Source organism: Calliphora vicina, chromosome 4 (genome assembly GCF_958450345.1).
Source record: "Calliphora vicina chromosome 4, idCalVici1.1, whole genome shotgun sequence".
NCBI classification, from domain to species: Eukaryota; Metazoa; Arthropoda; class Insecta; order Diptera; family Calliphoridae; genus Calliphora; species Calliphora vicina.
In genome coordinates this window covers 91,783,462-91,801,645 of record NC_088783.1, presented here as the reverse complement: position 1 = coordinate 91,801,645, position 18,184 = coordinate 91,783,462, and the positions used below count along the sequence as shown (strand labels likewise).

General features: G+C 26.2%; 1 protein-coding gene across 3 annotated transcripts in view; it reads right to left on the bottom strand.

The window, feature by feature from the left end:
• The window catches only part of Tre1 (Trapped in endoderm 1), a 195,986-nt gene that overhangs the window by 30,990 nt on the left and 146,812 nt on the right, over positions 1–18,184 (bottom strand). For 2 of the 3 annotated variants that reach the window (XM_065507019.1, XM_065507020.1), the window contains one exon: positions 16,832–17,286. The exons of the other annotated variant lie outside the window; for it this stretch is intronic. In XM_065507019.1, the coding sequence (XP_065363091.1) occupies positions 16,832–17,286 (455 nt within the window). The remainder of the gene's footprint in view (positions 1–16,831; positions 17,287–18,184) is intronic. 3 annotated transcript variants of the gene reach the window in all.

Below are 18,184 nucleotides of genomic sequence, written 5' to 3'. Positions count from 1 at the left end.
GCCCGGATGGAGTACCCTCGTCCGTTCTAAGGATGTGTGCTGAAGAACTCTATGCTCCACTCACAAAAATTTTCAATGAATCTTTGTCTTGTGGTCTCTTTCCTTCCTGTTGGAAGCAGAGTTTTATTATTCCTCTATTTAAAAATGGAAATCGTCGTTGTATCGAAAACTTTGCTAAATTGTGTGCGATTCCGAAATTATTCGAGAAAATTGTAACTGATAGATTAGTTCATATGTTAGGAAATATTATTTCCCCTTTTCAACATGGTTTTTTCAAAGGAAGATCTACCTCGACGAACTTACTTGAATTAACCAATCTTATTTTTCATGCTTTTTCATGTGGATACCAGACTGATGTACATTACATACATTACATACATTACATACATTACATACATTACATACATTACATACATTACATACATTACATACATTACATACATTACATACATTACATACATTACATACATTACATACATTACATACATTACATACATTACATACATTACATACATTACATACATTACATACATTACATACATTACATACATTACATACATTACATACATTACATACATTACATACATTACATACATTACATACATTACATACATTACATACATTACATACATTACATACATTACATACATTACATACATTACATACATTACATACATTACATACATTACATACATTACATACATTACATACATTACATACATTACATACATTACATACATTACATACATTACATACATTACATACATTACATACATTACATACATTACATACATTACATACATTACATACATTACATACATTACATACATTACATACATTACATACATTACATACATTACATACATTACATACATTACATACATTACATACATTACATACATTACATACATTACATACATTACATACATTACATACATTACATACATTACATACATTACATACATTACATACATTACATACATTACATACATTACATACATTACATACATTACATACATTACATACATTACATACATTACATACATTACATACATTACATACATTACATACATTACATACATTACATACATTACATACATTACATACATTACATACATTACATACATTACATACATTACATACATTACATACATTACATACATTACATACATTACATACATTACATACATTACATACATTACATACATTACATACATTACATACATTACATACATTACATACATTACATACATTACATACATTACATACATTACATACATTACATACATTACATACATTACATACATTACATACATTACATACATTACATACATTACATACATTACATACATTACATACATTACATACATTACATACATTACATACATTACATACATTACATACATTACATACATTACATACATTACATACATTACATACATTACATACATTACATACATTACATACATTACATACATTACATACATTACATACATTACATACATTACATACATTACATACATTACATACATTACATACATTACATACATTACATACATTACATACATTACATACATTACATACATTACATACATTACATACATTACATACATTACATACATTACATACATTACATACATTACATACATTACATACATTACATACATTACATACATTACATACATTACATACATTACATACATTACATACATTACATACATTACATACATTACATACATTACATACATTACATACATTACATACATTACATACATTACATACATTACATACATTACATACATTACATACATTACATACATTACATACATTACATACATTACATACATTACATACATTACATACATTACATACATTACATACATTACATACATTACATACATTACATACATTACATACATTACATACATTACATACATTACATACATTACATACATTACATACATTACATACATTACATACATTACATACATTACATACATTACATACATTACATACATTACATACATTACATACATTACATACATTACATACATTACATACATTACATACATTACATACATTACATACATTACATACATTACATACATTACATACATTACATACATTACATACATTACATACATTACATACATTACATACATTACATACATTACATACATTACATACATTACATACATTACATACATTACATACATTACATACATTACATACATTACATACATTACATACATTACATACATTACATACATTACATACATTACATACATTACATACATTACATACATTACATACATTACATACATTACATACATTACATACATTACATACATTACATACATTACATACATTACATACATTACATACATTACATACATTACATACATTACATACATTACATACATTACATACATTACATACATTACATACATTACATACATTACATACATTACATACATTACATACATTACATACATTACATACATTACATACATTACATACATTACATACATTACATACATTACATACATTACATACATTACATACATTACATACATTACATACATTACATACATTACATACATTACATACATTACATACATTACATACATTACATACATTACATACATTACATACATTACATACATTACATACATTACATACATTACATACATTACATACATTACATACATTACATACATTACATACATTACATACATTACATACATTACATACATTACATACATTACATACATTACATACATTACATACATTACATACATTACATACATTACATACATTACATACATTACATACATTACATACATTACATACATTACATACATTACATACATTACATACATTACATACATTACATACATTACATACATTACATACATTACATACATTACATACATTACATACATTACATACATTACATACATTACATACATTACATACATTACATACATTACATACATTACATACATTACATACATTACATACATTACATACATTACATACATTACATACATTACATACATTACATACATTACATACATTACATACATTACATACATTACATACATTACATACATTACATACATTACATACATTACATACATTACATACATTACATACATTACATACATTACATACATTACATACATTACATACATTACATACATTACATACATTACATACATTACATACATTACATACATTACATACATTACATACATTACATACATTACATACATTACATACATTACATACATTACATACATTACATACATTACATACATTACATACATTACATACATTACATACATTACATACATTACATACATTACATACATTACATACATTACATACATTACATACATTACATACATTACATACATTACATACATTACATACATTACATACATTACATACATTACATACATTACATACATTACATACATTACATACATTACATACATTACATACATTACATACATTACATACATTACATACATTACATACATTACATACATTACATACATTACATACATTACATACATTACATACATTACATACATTACATACATTACATACATTACATACATTACATACATTACATACATTACATACATTACATACATTACATACATTACATACATTACATACATTACATACATTACATACATTACATACATTACATACATTACATACATTACATACATTACATACATTACATACATTACATACATTACATACATTACATACATTACATACATTACATACATTACATACATTACATACATTACATACATTACATACATTACATACATTACATACATTACATACATTACATACATTACATACATTACATACATTACATACATTACATACATTACATACATTACATACATTACATACATTACATACATTACATACATTACATACATTACATACATTACATACATTACATACATTACATACATTACATACATTACATACATTACATACATTACATACATTACATACATTACATACATTACATACATTACATACATTACATACATTACATACATTACATACATTACATACATTACATACATTACATACATTACATACATTACATACATTACATACATTACATACATTACATACATTACATACATTACATACATTACATACATTACATACATTACATACATTACATACATTACATACATTACATACATTACATACATTACATACATTACATACATTACATACATTACATACATTACATACATTACATACATTACATACATTACATACATTACATACATTACATACATTACATACATTACATACATTACATACATTACATACATTACATACATTACATACATTACATACATTACATACATTACATACATTACATACATTACATACATTACATACATTACATACATTACATACATTACATACATTACATACATTACATACATTACATACATTACATACATTACATACATTACATACATTACATACATTACATACATTACATACATTACATACATTACATACATTACATACATTACATACATTACATACATTACATACATTACATACATTACATACATTACATACATTACATACATTACATACATTACATACATTACATACATTACATACATTACATACATTACATACATTACATACATTACATACATTACATACATTACATACATTACATACATTACATACATTACATACATTACATACATTACATACATTACATACATTACATACATTACATACATTACATACATTACATACATTACATACATTACATACATTACATACATTACATACATTACATACATTACATACATTACATACATTACATACATTACATACATTACATACATTACATACATTACATACATTACATACATTACATACATTACATACATTACATACATTACATTACATACATTACATACATTACATACATTACATACATTACATACATTACATACATTACATACATTACATACATTACATACATTACATACATTACATACATTACATACATTACATACATTACATACATTACATACATTACATACATTACATACATTACATACATTACATACATTACATACATTACATACATTACATACATTACATACATTACATACATTACATACATTACATACATTACATACATTACATACATTACATACATTACATACATTACATACATTACATACATTACATACATTACATACATTACATACATTACATACATTACATACATTACATACATTACATACATTACATACATTACATACATTACATACATTACATACATTACATACATTACATACATTACATACATTACATACATTACATACATTACATACATTACATACATTACATACATTACATACATTACATACATTACATACATTACATACATTACATACATTACATACATTACATACATTACATACATTACATACATTACATACATTACATACATTACATACATTACATACATTACATACATTACATACATTACATACATTACATACATTACATACATTACATACATTACATACATTACATACATTACATACATTACATACATTACATACATTACATACATTACATACATTACATACATTACATACATTACATACATTACATACATTACATACATTACATACATTACATACATTACATACATTACATACATTACATACATTACATACATTACATACATTACATACATTACATACATTACATACATTACATACATTACATACATTACATACATTACATACATTACATACATTACATACATTACATACATTACATACATTACATACATTACATACATTACATACATTACATACATTACATACATTACATACATTACATACATTACATACATTACATACATTACATACATTACATACATTACATACATTACATACATTACATACATTACATACATTACATACATTACATACATTACATACATTACATACATTACATACATTACATACATTACATACATTACATACATTACATACATTACATACATTACATACATTACATACATTACATACATTACATACATTACATACATTACATACATTACATACATTACATACATTACATACATTACATACATTACATACATTACATACATTACATACATTACATACATTACATACATTACATACATTACATACATTACATACATTACATACATTACATACATTACATACATTACATACATTACATACATTACATACATTACATACATTACATACATTACATACATTACATACATTACATACATTACATACATTACATACATTACATACATTACATACATTACATACATTACATACATTACATACATTACATACATTACATACATTACATACATTACATACATTACATACATTACATACATTACATACATTACATACATTACATACATTACATACATTACATACATTACATACATTACATACATTACATACATTACATACATTACATACATTACATACATTACATACATTACATACATTACATACATTACATACATTACATACATTACATACATTACATACATTACATACATTACATACATTACATACATTACATACATTACATACATTACATACATTACATACATTACATACATTACATACATTACATACATTACATACATTACATACATTACATACATTACATACATTACATACATTACATACATTACATACATTACATACATTACATACATTACATACATTACATACATTACATACATTACATACATTACATACATTACATACATTACATACATTACATACATTACATACATTACATACATTACATACATTACATACATTACATACATTACATACATTACATACATTACATACATTACATACATTACATACATTACATACATTACATACATTACATACATTACATACATTACATACATTACATACATTACATACATTACATACATTACATACATTACATACATTACATACATTACATACATTACATACATTACATACATTACATACATTACATACATTACATACATTACATACATTACATACATTACATACATTACATACATTACATACATTACATACATTACATACATTACATACATTACATACATTACATACATTACATACATTACATACATTACATACATTACATACATTACATACATTACATACATTACATACATTACATACATTACATACATTACATACATTACATACATTACATACATTACATACATTACATACATTACATACATTACATACATTACATACATTACATACATTACATACATTACATACATTACATACATTACATACATTACATACATTACATACATTACATACATTACATACATTACATACATTACATACATTACATACATTACATACATTACATACATTACATACATTACATACATTACATACATTACATACATTACATACATTACATACATTACATACATTACATACATTACATACATTACATACATTACATACATTACATACATTACATACATTACATACATTACATACATTACATACATTACATACATTACATACATTACATACATTACATACATTACATACATTACATACATTACATACATTACATACATTACATACATTACATACATTACATACATTACATACATTACATACATTACATACATTACATACATTACATACATTACATACATTACATACATTACATACATTACATACATTACATACATTACATACATTACATACATTACATACATTACATACATTACATACATTACATACATTACATACATTACATACATTACATACATTACATACATTACATACATTACATACATTACATACATTACATACATTACATACATTACATACATTACATACATTACATACATTACATACATTACATACATTACATACATTACATACATTACATACATTACATACATTACATACATTACATACATTACATACATTACATACATTACATACATTACATACATTACATACATTACATACATTACATACATTACATACATTACATACATTACATACATTACATACATTACATACATTACATACATTACATACATTACATACATTACATACATTACATACATTACATACATTACATACATTACATACATTACATACATTACATACATTACATACATTACATACATTACATACATTACATACATTACATACATTACATACATTACATACATTACATACATTACATACATTACATACATTACATACATTACATACATTACATACATTACATACATTACATACATTACATACATTACATACATTACATACATTACATACATTACATACATTACATACATTACATACATTACATACATTACATACATTACATACATTACATACATTACATACATTACATACATTACATACATTACATACATTACATACATTACATACATTACATACATTACATACATTACATACATTACATACATTACATACATTACATACATTACATACATTACATACATTACATACATTACATACATTACATACATTACATACATTACATACATTACATACATTACATACATTACATACATTACATACATTACATACATTACATACATTACATACATTACATACATTACATACATTACATACATTACATACATTACATACATTACATACATTACATACATTACATACATTACATACATTACATACATTACATACATTACATACATTACATACATTACATACATTACATACATTACATACATTACATACATTACATACATTACATACATTACATACATTACATACATTACATACATTACATACATTACATACATTACATACATTACATACATTACATACATTACATACATTACATACATTACATACATTACATACATTACATACATTACATACATTACATACATTACATACATTACATACATTACATACATTACATACATTACATACATTACATACATTACATACATTACATACATTACATACATTACATACATTACATACATTACATACATTACATACATTACATACATTACATACATTACATACATTACATACATTACATACATTACATACATTACATACATTACATACATTACATACATTACATACATTACATACATTACATACATTACATACATTACATACATTACATACATTACATACATTACATACATTACATACATTACATACATTACATACATTACATACATTACATACATTACATACATTACATACATTACATACATTACATACATTACATACATTACATACATTACATACATTACATACATTACATACATTACATACATTACATACATTACATACATTACATACATTACATACATTACATACATTACATACATTACATACATTACATACATTACATACATTACATACATTACATACATTACATACATTACATACATTACATACATTACATACATTACATACATTACATACATTACATACATTACATACATTACATACATTACATACATTACATACATTACATACATTACATACATTACATACATTACATACATTACATACATTACATACATTACATACATTACATACATTACATACATTACATACATTACATACATTACATACATTACATACATTACATACATTACATACATTACATACATTACATACATTACATACATTACATACATTACATACATTACATACATTACATACATTACATACATTACATACATTACATACATTACATACATTACATACATTACATACATTACATACATTACATACATTACATACATTACATACATTACATACATTACATACATTACATACATTACATACATTACATACATTACATACATTACATACATTACATACATTACATACATTACATACATTACATACATTACATACATTACATACATTACATACATTATATACACTACATATATTAAATGTAAATTAATTTTAAGCTTTTAAATGTATATGTTTATACAATATGTAACAATATATAAATTTAGTGCAAAATTGCAATTATAAACATAATTGATTCAATTAAAAATTTAATTGAATTTTGTCCAGGAATTCAATTACTATATTTAATACTATTTTAATTGGATTTTTTCTCAATTAAAATTTTTAATTTCAATTTAATTAATAGTATCATTTTGATGATTGGAGCAAAATCAAATATTTTTTTAATTAATATAATCGATTTCGTAATTGAAACTCATTTTTATTTTTTTCTGTGCAGTTCCAATAACTTGGTTAATATAATTGGTGAACTAATTGGAAAAAATAATATCCTTATTGTTCCAATAAGAAAAGGTGGTATGCAAGAGAGGAAAATAGTAGAATAAACTGAGGATTATTATAGGAAATATTCTCAATAACTGAATGATAGTAAAACGATTTTTTATACTTAACAACTGAAAAGATAAGATAAAGATAGCAAGAGCTATCAAATAATAGTTATAGATATATAAGATATTTTTTTATTCTTTTTAAGTTATCTAAAAATTTTCTAAGAGGATGTATAATGAATTTGTACTTTTTGAAAAGCTAACATTACGCCAAATATTTTAAATGAAAAAAACATTATAATTTTTGATACCGACGGGATCAGGTCCATTCAAAAAATGACTATTTTTTTATGTAAAATTCCAATTTAGGGCGAAAATTCTCAAATCGCATACTCGATATCAACATATAGTAACCTATTTTAGATGGCCCAATAAGTTCTTAATTATTATGGATATTATAGCCAAAAAACGGAAAAAATCCCATTTTTGGGATTTTTCAAGATTTTTTTGGGAATTGCGGGATACTTGATTGCAAATTTCAAAATTTGTTTTCATTTTTCCATTTTAAATAGAAAAATGTACATAACTGTGAAATTTCATTAAAAAACATTCATAAATAAAAATTTTATTTCAATTAGAAAAATTTGTATCTATAGATTTGACACCAGACCGTTGTCAATTTGATACCGCACCGTTGTCAATTTGAAACCATATGTTCTCGATTTGATACCGTTCGTGTACGATTTGGCAATTGAAATAAATAATAATTCCTTTATGTTTTACATTTATTTTTAAATACAATACGAATAAATACTTAAATACAAAATACATATAAATATTAAAAAATAAAAAAATACTTATTGTATTCTACATTGCTGATAATTACATATATACATAGCTCTACTTTCCTTTTATATGTACAAAATCTGAAGGCATGATTATTGTTTCCAGGAATTTTTGGAGTTGTATGTCGTCACAGGATTCGGTGATCTTCTCATTTCTTACACTGCCTGGATCTTTATCTGCTTCAACACAAATTCCCTATTAAACAAAATTATACTTTCTTTTATATTTTCGTTTTTAAATATTTTCATTTTTTTAATGTAAATATAATTAAAACTCATTTATAAAAACAAAGGAGAGCAAAGAGTTTCGCCGCAACACTTTGACAATAACTTGTCGGCAACTCATGTTGAGATGCGTCGGCGAATAATTTAACAACATTGCGTTGTCGATTCGTACCCGTTTGTTTACAAATTGTAAACGTACGGTGTCAAAAAAAAGTGACACCGTATGGTGTCAAAATGGAATCAACAGTTGTCGATTTTGCAATGTCATTTTTCCCTCAGTGTATGCAAAATTCAATAAATAGTGTAGTCGAGTACACTTCCTCTTTGCGCATGTGAAATTTCATTCAAATCATTAAAAAATATTCATAAATAAAAATTTTATTTCAATTAGAAAAATTTGTATCTATGCAAAATTCAATAAATAGTGTAGTCGAGTACACTTCCTCTTTGCGCATGTGAAATTTCATTCAATTAGAAGTTACAGATTTATTTCCCTCTTTTTTATTCTCATACCACTGTGCGACGCATCTCAACATGAGTTGCTGACAAGTTATTGTCAAAGTATTGCGGCGAAACTTTTTGCTCTACTTTGTTTTTATAAGTGAGTTTTAATTTTATTTACATTAAAAAAGTGAAAATATTTAAAAACGAAAATATAAAAGAAAGTGTAATTTTGTTTAATAGTGAATTTGTGTTGATGCAGATGAAGATCCAGGCAGTGCAAGAAATGAGAATATCACCGAATCCTGTGACGACATACAACTCCAAAAATTCCTGGAAACAAGAAACATGCCTTCAGATTTTGTACATATAAAAGGAAAGTAGAGCTATATATATATAATTATCAACAATGTAGAATACAATAAGTATTTATTTTATTTTTTAGAATGGGGACCTGTGGAAGCAGTGCCACAATTAGGGATGCTATTTGAAATTTCACATACAGGAACTCCGACAATTGACACCAATGTTTTGCCACATTTAAACATGGAATATTTATACATATGTATTTTATATTTAAGTATTTATTCGTATTGTATTTAAAAATTAATGTAAAACATAAAGGAATTATTATTTATTTCAATTGCCAAATCGTACACGAAATCGACAACATATGGTTTCAAATTGACAACGGTGCGGTATCAAATTGACAACGGTCTGGTGTCAAATCGTACACGAACGGTGGCATATTGTCAACGGTATGTTATAAAATCGTACACGAACGGTGTCAAATCGACAACGGATGGTGTCAATTCGGAAACGGAATGGTGTCATATTTTCGTTGTCAAATTGACACCGTTCGTGTACAATTTGTGCACATACGGGGTGGATACACTATTGACACCGAATGGTGTCAAATCGTACACGGATGTGTTCATTTTTTCTCTGGGTGTACACGTGTAGGTTATCTCCATTAGTTGAAGAGATATTTAGGTTTATTAATTTATTTTTCTTAATTTTGCTCGATCTTTTTTTTGGTTTTTTAGATATGGCGGGCCATTTTTTTTTACAAAATCTACTATATTGTTGATAAAATTCTAAATTTTTATCCCAAAAAAGTCCCTATATATTTTCTTTTGTAGGAAAAAATTTTCTTCGGAACTATATACATTTTGTATATGATCCGAAAAGAGAACCTAATGCTAAAGTGTGTAAAGTAAAACTTGGCTCACTTGAGCGGACCTAGTCGACCCCAGACCTATCCAAACTTGGCCAATTTAAAAAAAAATGTTTGAGTAAAAAAATTTAAAAAGGAAAGCATTGATCCTAAAATTAGTCCCACATTAGTATAGCTCTATATGTTTCTTAAATACCTGCAAAGTTTTTTTACTATCACATGGTAAATAACATCACAGTAGGCAGTTTTCTAAAAAAAACTCAGTTTTTGGAACACATTTTCCCCGTTTCAGGAATTTCGGTATTTCAAAATAAAGAATGTAAAAAATTATAATGCCATTGATTTAAGGACATTTGAGTCTATATTAGTTCCAAATTTTGTTATGATATCTTTAACCGTTAAAATTTTACATTAATTCAAATTTTATATTTTTCTTCATAAAAAATCACCTTATTATAATTTTTTTAGGTTTTACATGTTCCAAATTTGGATGCATGTAACTTATTATAGGGACGACATAACTGTTACCAAGTTATTTTTATATTATTTAGAATTTTATCGCCAATATAGCTGACTTTGTAAAATATAATTTCGACCCTCCGTAGGGCCGCCATATCTAAATACCAAAAAAAAGATCGAGCAAAAATAAAAAAAATAAATCAATAAATCTAAATATCTCTTAAACTAATATAGATAAACTACACATCTAAGCGTATTTTTAGTATACCTTCTCAAGTACTATTTATATTTAAAATTTCAGCTTATTCGGATCATAAATTAATTTTTGGCGATTTTTTTAAAAATTTGAGACCCGAGGTGACCAAATTTGAGGGCCCCCATTACCCCTAGAAAACTGAACAACTACGAATCAACTGGAAAACATATCATCTTCAACCAACATGTGAAATTTCGTAATAATATCGCCGATAGTTCCCGAGATAACGAATTATTTTTATAAAAAAAGCTGTTATTGCATGCGCAATAACATGCTTGTGAAGCAAATTTTTCCTAACTTTTTTTAGTTTTTTATACCGGAATTGCTTAGGGGCAAAAATGGGCAGCTGAATTTTTAAGTCTCGGGCTAGAGGTCGTTGGAGATCAATAGATACAAACCATAGAAATTGGAGAAAATAAATATTTTTGGACAATTTATAGTAGCAACATTTTTTTATTTCCATATATTTTTTTTTTTTTTTAAAGAGATGTAACACTCAGGCAATTAATATGCCTATATATATTTGTGTTACTTTCTTTGGAAAGGGGATAGACTGTAGAAGAAAAGGTCGTGAAAGGAGGAGAAAAGCTTTTTTTAATAGACAACTCTGCAATTGCGCGTTATATTTGTTATTAGTGCAGGTTGCAGCGCCTCTGGTGGTGAGATGGCGCATCTTAGTCAAGCCAACAACCTTTATTTAATTATTTTACTTCGATGGCGTTTTAGTGTTATACCACCGAAGTAGGGCGCTGTGATAAATATTAGTTATTGGTAAACTAATAATTATTATAAACTGATGTTTTTTGGCAGCGGCTGGGAATCGAACCCAGTAGCTCGTTTCTATATTTCTCGCATCGGAAAACTTCTCACATGAAGTGTGAAACAAAAAATTCCATCGTTTTTCGATGTACGAGAAAAAAGTGTTTCTGTATTTGAATGCGAACACAGATTCTGTTCTTATTGGAATATTTCCTGTAATTAAGTGTCAAATGCAAGACAAACGTCAACGAAAGAAAGAAATTATAATAAAACCAAAACGGTGAAAGGCTAAAAAAAATTAAAATGCCAAAATATAACAATTGTGTTTTATTGATTGTCATCATTCAAATATAAAACAAAAAGTATAGTGGGGCGCTTATAACTGCTGAATTTAAAAAAATAATTTGGAACACATTTTTGTGTACTTACATGTGTATACATAATTATTTTATTCAAACTCTGTGCTACTTACATTTTCGGCTGATTTGGGTTCCATATTTATACATACGAAGTTAAAAATATCTATATTTTTTAAAATTTAGTTTTTCTCACACCAATTTCAAATGTGACTTGCTTTGACAGTTCTTGTGAGAAACTTTTCGCAAAATATTGTTACAGAAACACTTTTTCTCACATCCTTCCAATAATTGCTGGAAAATTATTTAAATGACAGATAATTCTCGCACACTCAAGATACAGAAACACTTGTGCGAGAAAAAACATATTTTGTTTCACTGTTTTTGTTGCAATTTAATCGTTTCATGCGGAAAGTTTTTCGATTCGAGAAATACAGAAACGGGCTACAGGCCACAAATACCATATCATGATTAACCAATTAAGCCACAGCACCCTCTTTGCATATATATCATTTATAACATCCAATTGTATAAAAAAATCATTATAATGTCATAGCAAGTGTATTTTAAAAGCATGAAGCGATAAAAGATAGCATATATAATACGGTCATTTCAAACGCATTCACTTAGGTCAACTTTGAATGTCTCTGGACAAAAAAGTAATAAAGATATAAGCCTAATATTTTTGGTACATGATAATTAGACTGTTCATTACAAACTGTGTAAAAATCAGGTAGAAGACATACAAAAATTAATTAATGCCGCCCTTGAACCACTGTGCGTTATTGAAAGGTGGTCGAACTGATCATTCAGCACTCAAGTTGCAATTAAATAATCGATGACATACAAATCGGTGGATACCGTTACTTCTCAAGATAATGTCGTCAACTATCTAACCAAATTTTTAAACTCGCTGGAATTACCCGGATTACCACATCACAATCTCCAACTTAAAGTCGGATAGGTAATCATAATGTCACGAAACATAAACCAACCACGTATTTGTAATGGCACCCGACTTGCGGTCAAAAAACCTGATTAATTACGTAATTGAAGCAACAATACTTTAAGGAAAGTACAAAGGAAAAGACGTTTTAATACCATGGATTCCAATGCCACCGACCAACATGCCATTCGATTTTAAACGCTTTCAGTTTTCGGTACGGCTTGCATTTGCAATGACAATTAACAAATCCCAAGGGCAGTCATTGCGTGTTTGCTGCATTAAAGTTGAAAAAGTATGCTTCTCGCATGGTCAATTGTATGTCGCCTGTTTCCGTTCGGAAAAGTATTATTTGTTTACGCATCAGCATTATTTGTTTACGTATCATAGAGCATTGCAATGAACAAATTATGATATCACAAGTATTTCATTATTTTAATTGGTTACCTGAACATCAATCTTTCAATCAAAATGAAAAAAGAACACCATAAGACAAGAGAAATATACATAGAGCCGAAGGAGAGAGAAATATTTTTGGAAAAAATTACTCTCGTTTCACACATACGGTTGATACACAACACATTCTCATGAATTAGGTTTTTGACAACAGACTAAGGTTCACACATACGGTTGATACACAACACATTCTCATGAATTAGGTTTTTGACAACAGACTAAGGTTACCTCTCCAGTTGTCATCTATGCCATAAGATAAGAATTGTCATTCAAAAATACGTTTTTTTCTTCTTAACTATTTTTACAATTTTCAAACAGCTTCTCGCAAATTCACATATCGAACTCAAATTTGGACAGGACAACGTATGTTGGGATAGCTACTTAGTCACAAATAATTGTTATTTTTGATTTCTATTATAAAAATAGAGAAAAATATATACTGAATAACGGAGAGATAATAAATATGTATACATAAGGAAGCTTACCTGTAATTTCTGTTGCTAGCAGCGTAAATAATAGGATTTATTACGCTTGAAGCCCAAGCCATTATAGATGCAATAATATGTAACCACGGGTATGACGTATTTCGTTCATCATCCACGACATTTGCTAACATAAGTGGCAAAAAACAAACGAGAAAACATACAAATATCGTGACCATCATTAATGTTAATCTGTTATCTTCTCTGCTTTTTCTTGTGTTAAAAATATGCTCCTTGGTTGATACAACATATTGTCGGTGATTTATCATCCTTTTCTTCTGTTTTAACACTTTAATATAAATACATGTATATGAAATAATAATTACCAAACAGGGCAACAAAAATCCTATTAGGAAAAGGGTTTTTTTTATAGATTTTCCATTTTTTTTCAAAATTGTGCAAGAAAACGTGATTTCGTCCAAACCCATTTCACCCCAAATTCCTAAAACAGCAGGCAGCTAAATAGAATTTAAAGGTATAGATTAGGAAAAGATTAATATTTTTATGTAGTTTAAGGAATGCGTCACTAAAAATTAACATGTAAATAGTTGAATAAAAGATGTCGGAAGTGAGAACTAAAATTACAATTATTATTTATTGTTGCAGTTTTTATATAGAATTATATTCACATCAATCCAAGAAGACGAGCTCCTCGTTTTCGAGATTGAAACACGAAGCAAATCAAGATGCCAGTAACACATTATATTTTCATACTTTTTTCTGTATTGACGGCCTTCAGCCGAACCACAGTGGGGCAGAATCGAAATTTTTTGGATATAAATTTGGTATTTCTAAACGGCTGGTCCGATCGGGATAAAATTTTAAATGGGCGTAGCCAAAGAGCATTCGAGTTTAAGTTATTAAAATGGAAATGCTCCAGGGGCGTTGATATGGAGGCAAAGTAGGGTACCTTCGACATGTATAATTTTTAAACACGTGCAATTTTTTTGTTTCCCATCCGATTTCAAAGATTTTAACATTTTTGAAAAGCGCTCGGCTAGGTCTTGATATACTTGCGTGTGCTATTTATCTCTTCTAATTTTCGAGTTATAGGTATTTAAAAATTTAAATATTTGGCCATAAAAGTGGCCCCTGGATTATTTGTATGGCCCATTTTAATATCTTAAACTCGAATACTCCTTGGCTACGCCCACTTCAAATTTTATCCCGATCGGACCAGCCGTTTAGAAATGCCAGATATATTTCCAAAAAATGTTGATTCTGCCCCACTGTGCGCACGAAAGCTTATTTATTACATATAAATGCACTGATTCTGTACTATGCATTCAACTTATCATCGAGCTTTTATGAATCATTTGAATACTTTGCATATGATTCAAAACACAGTAATCATTT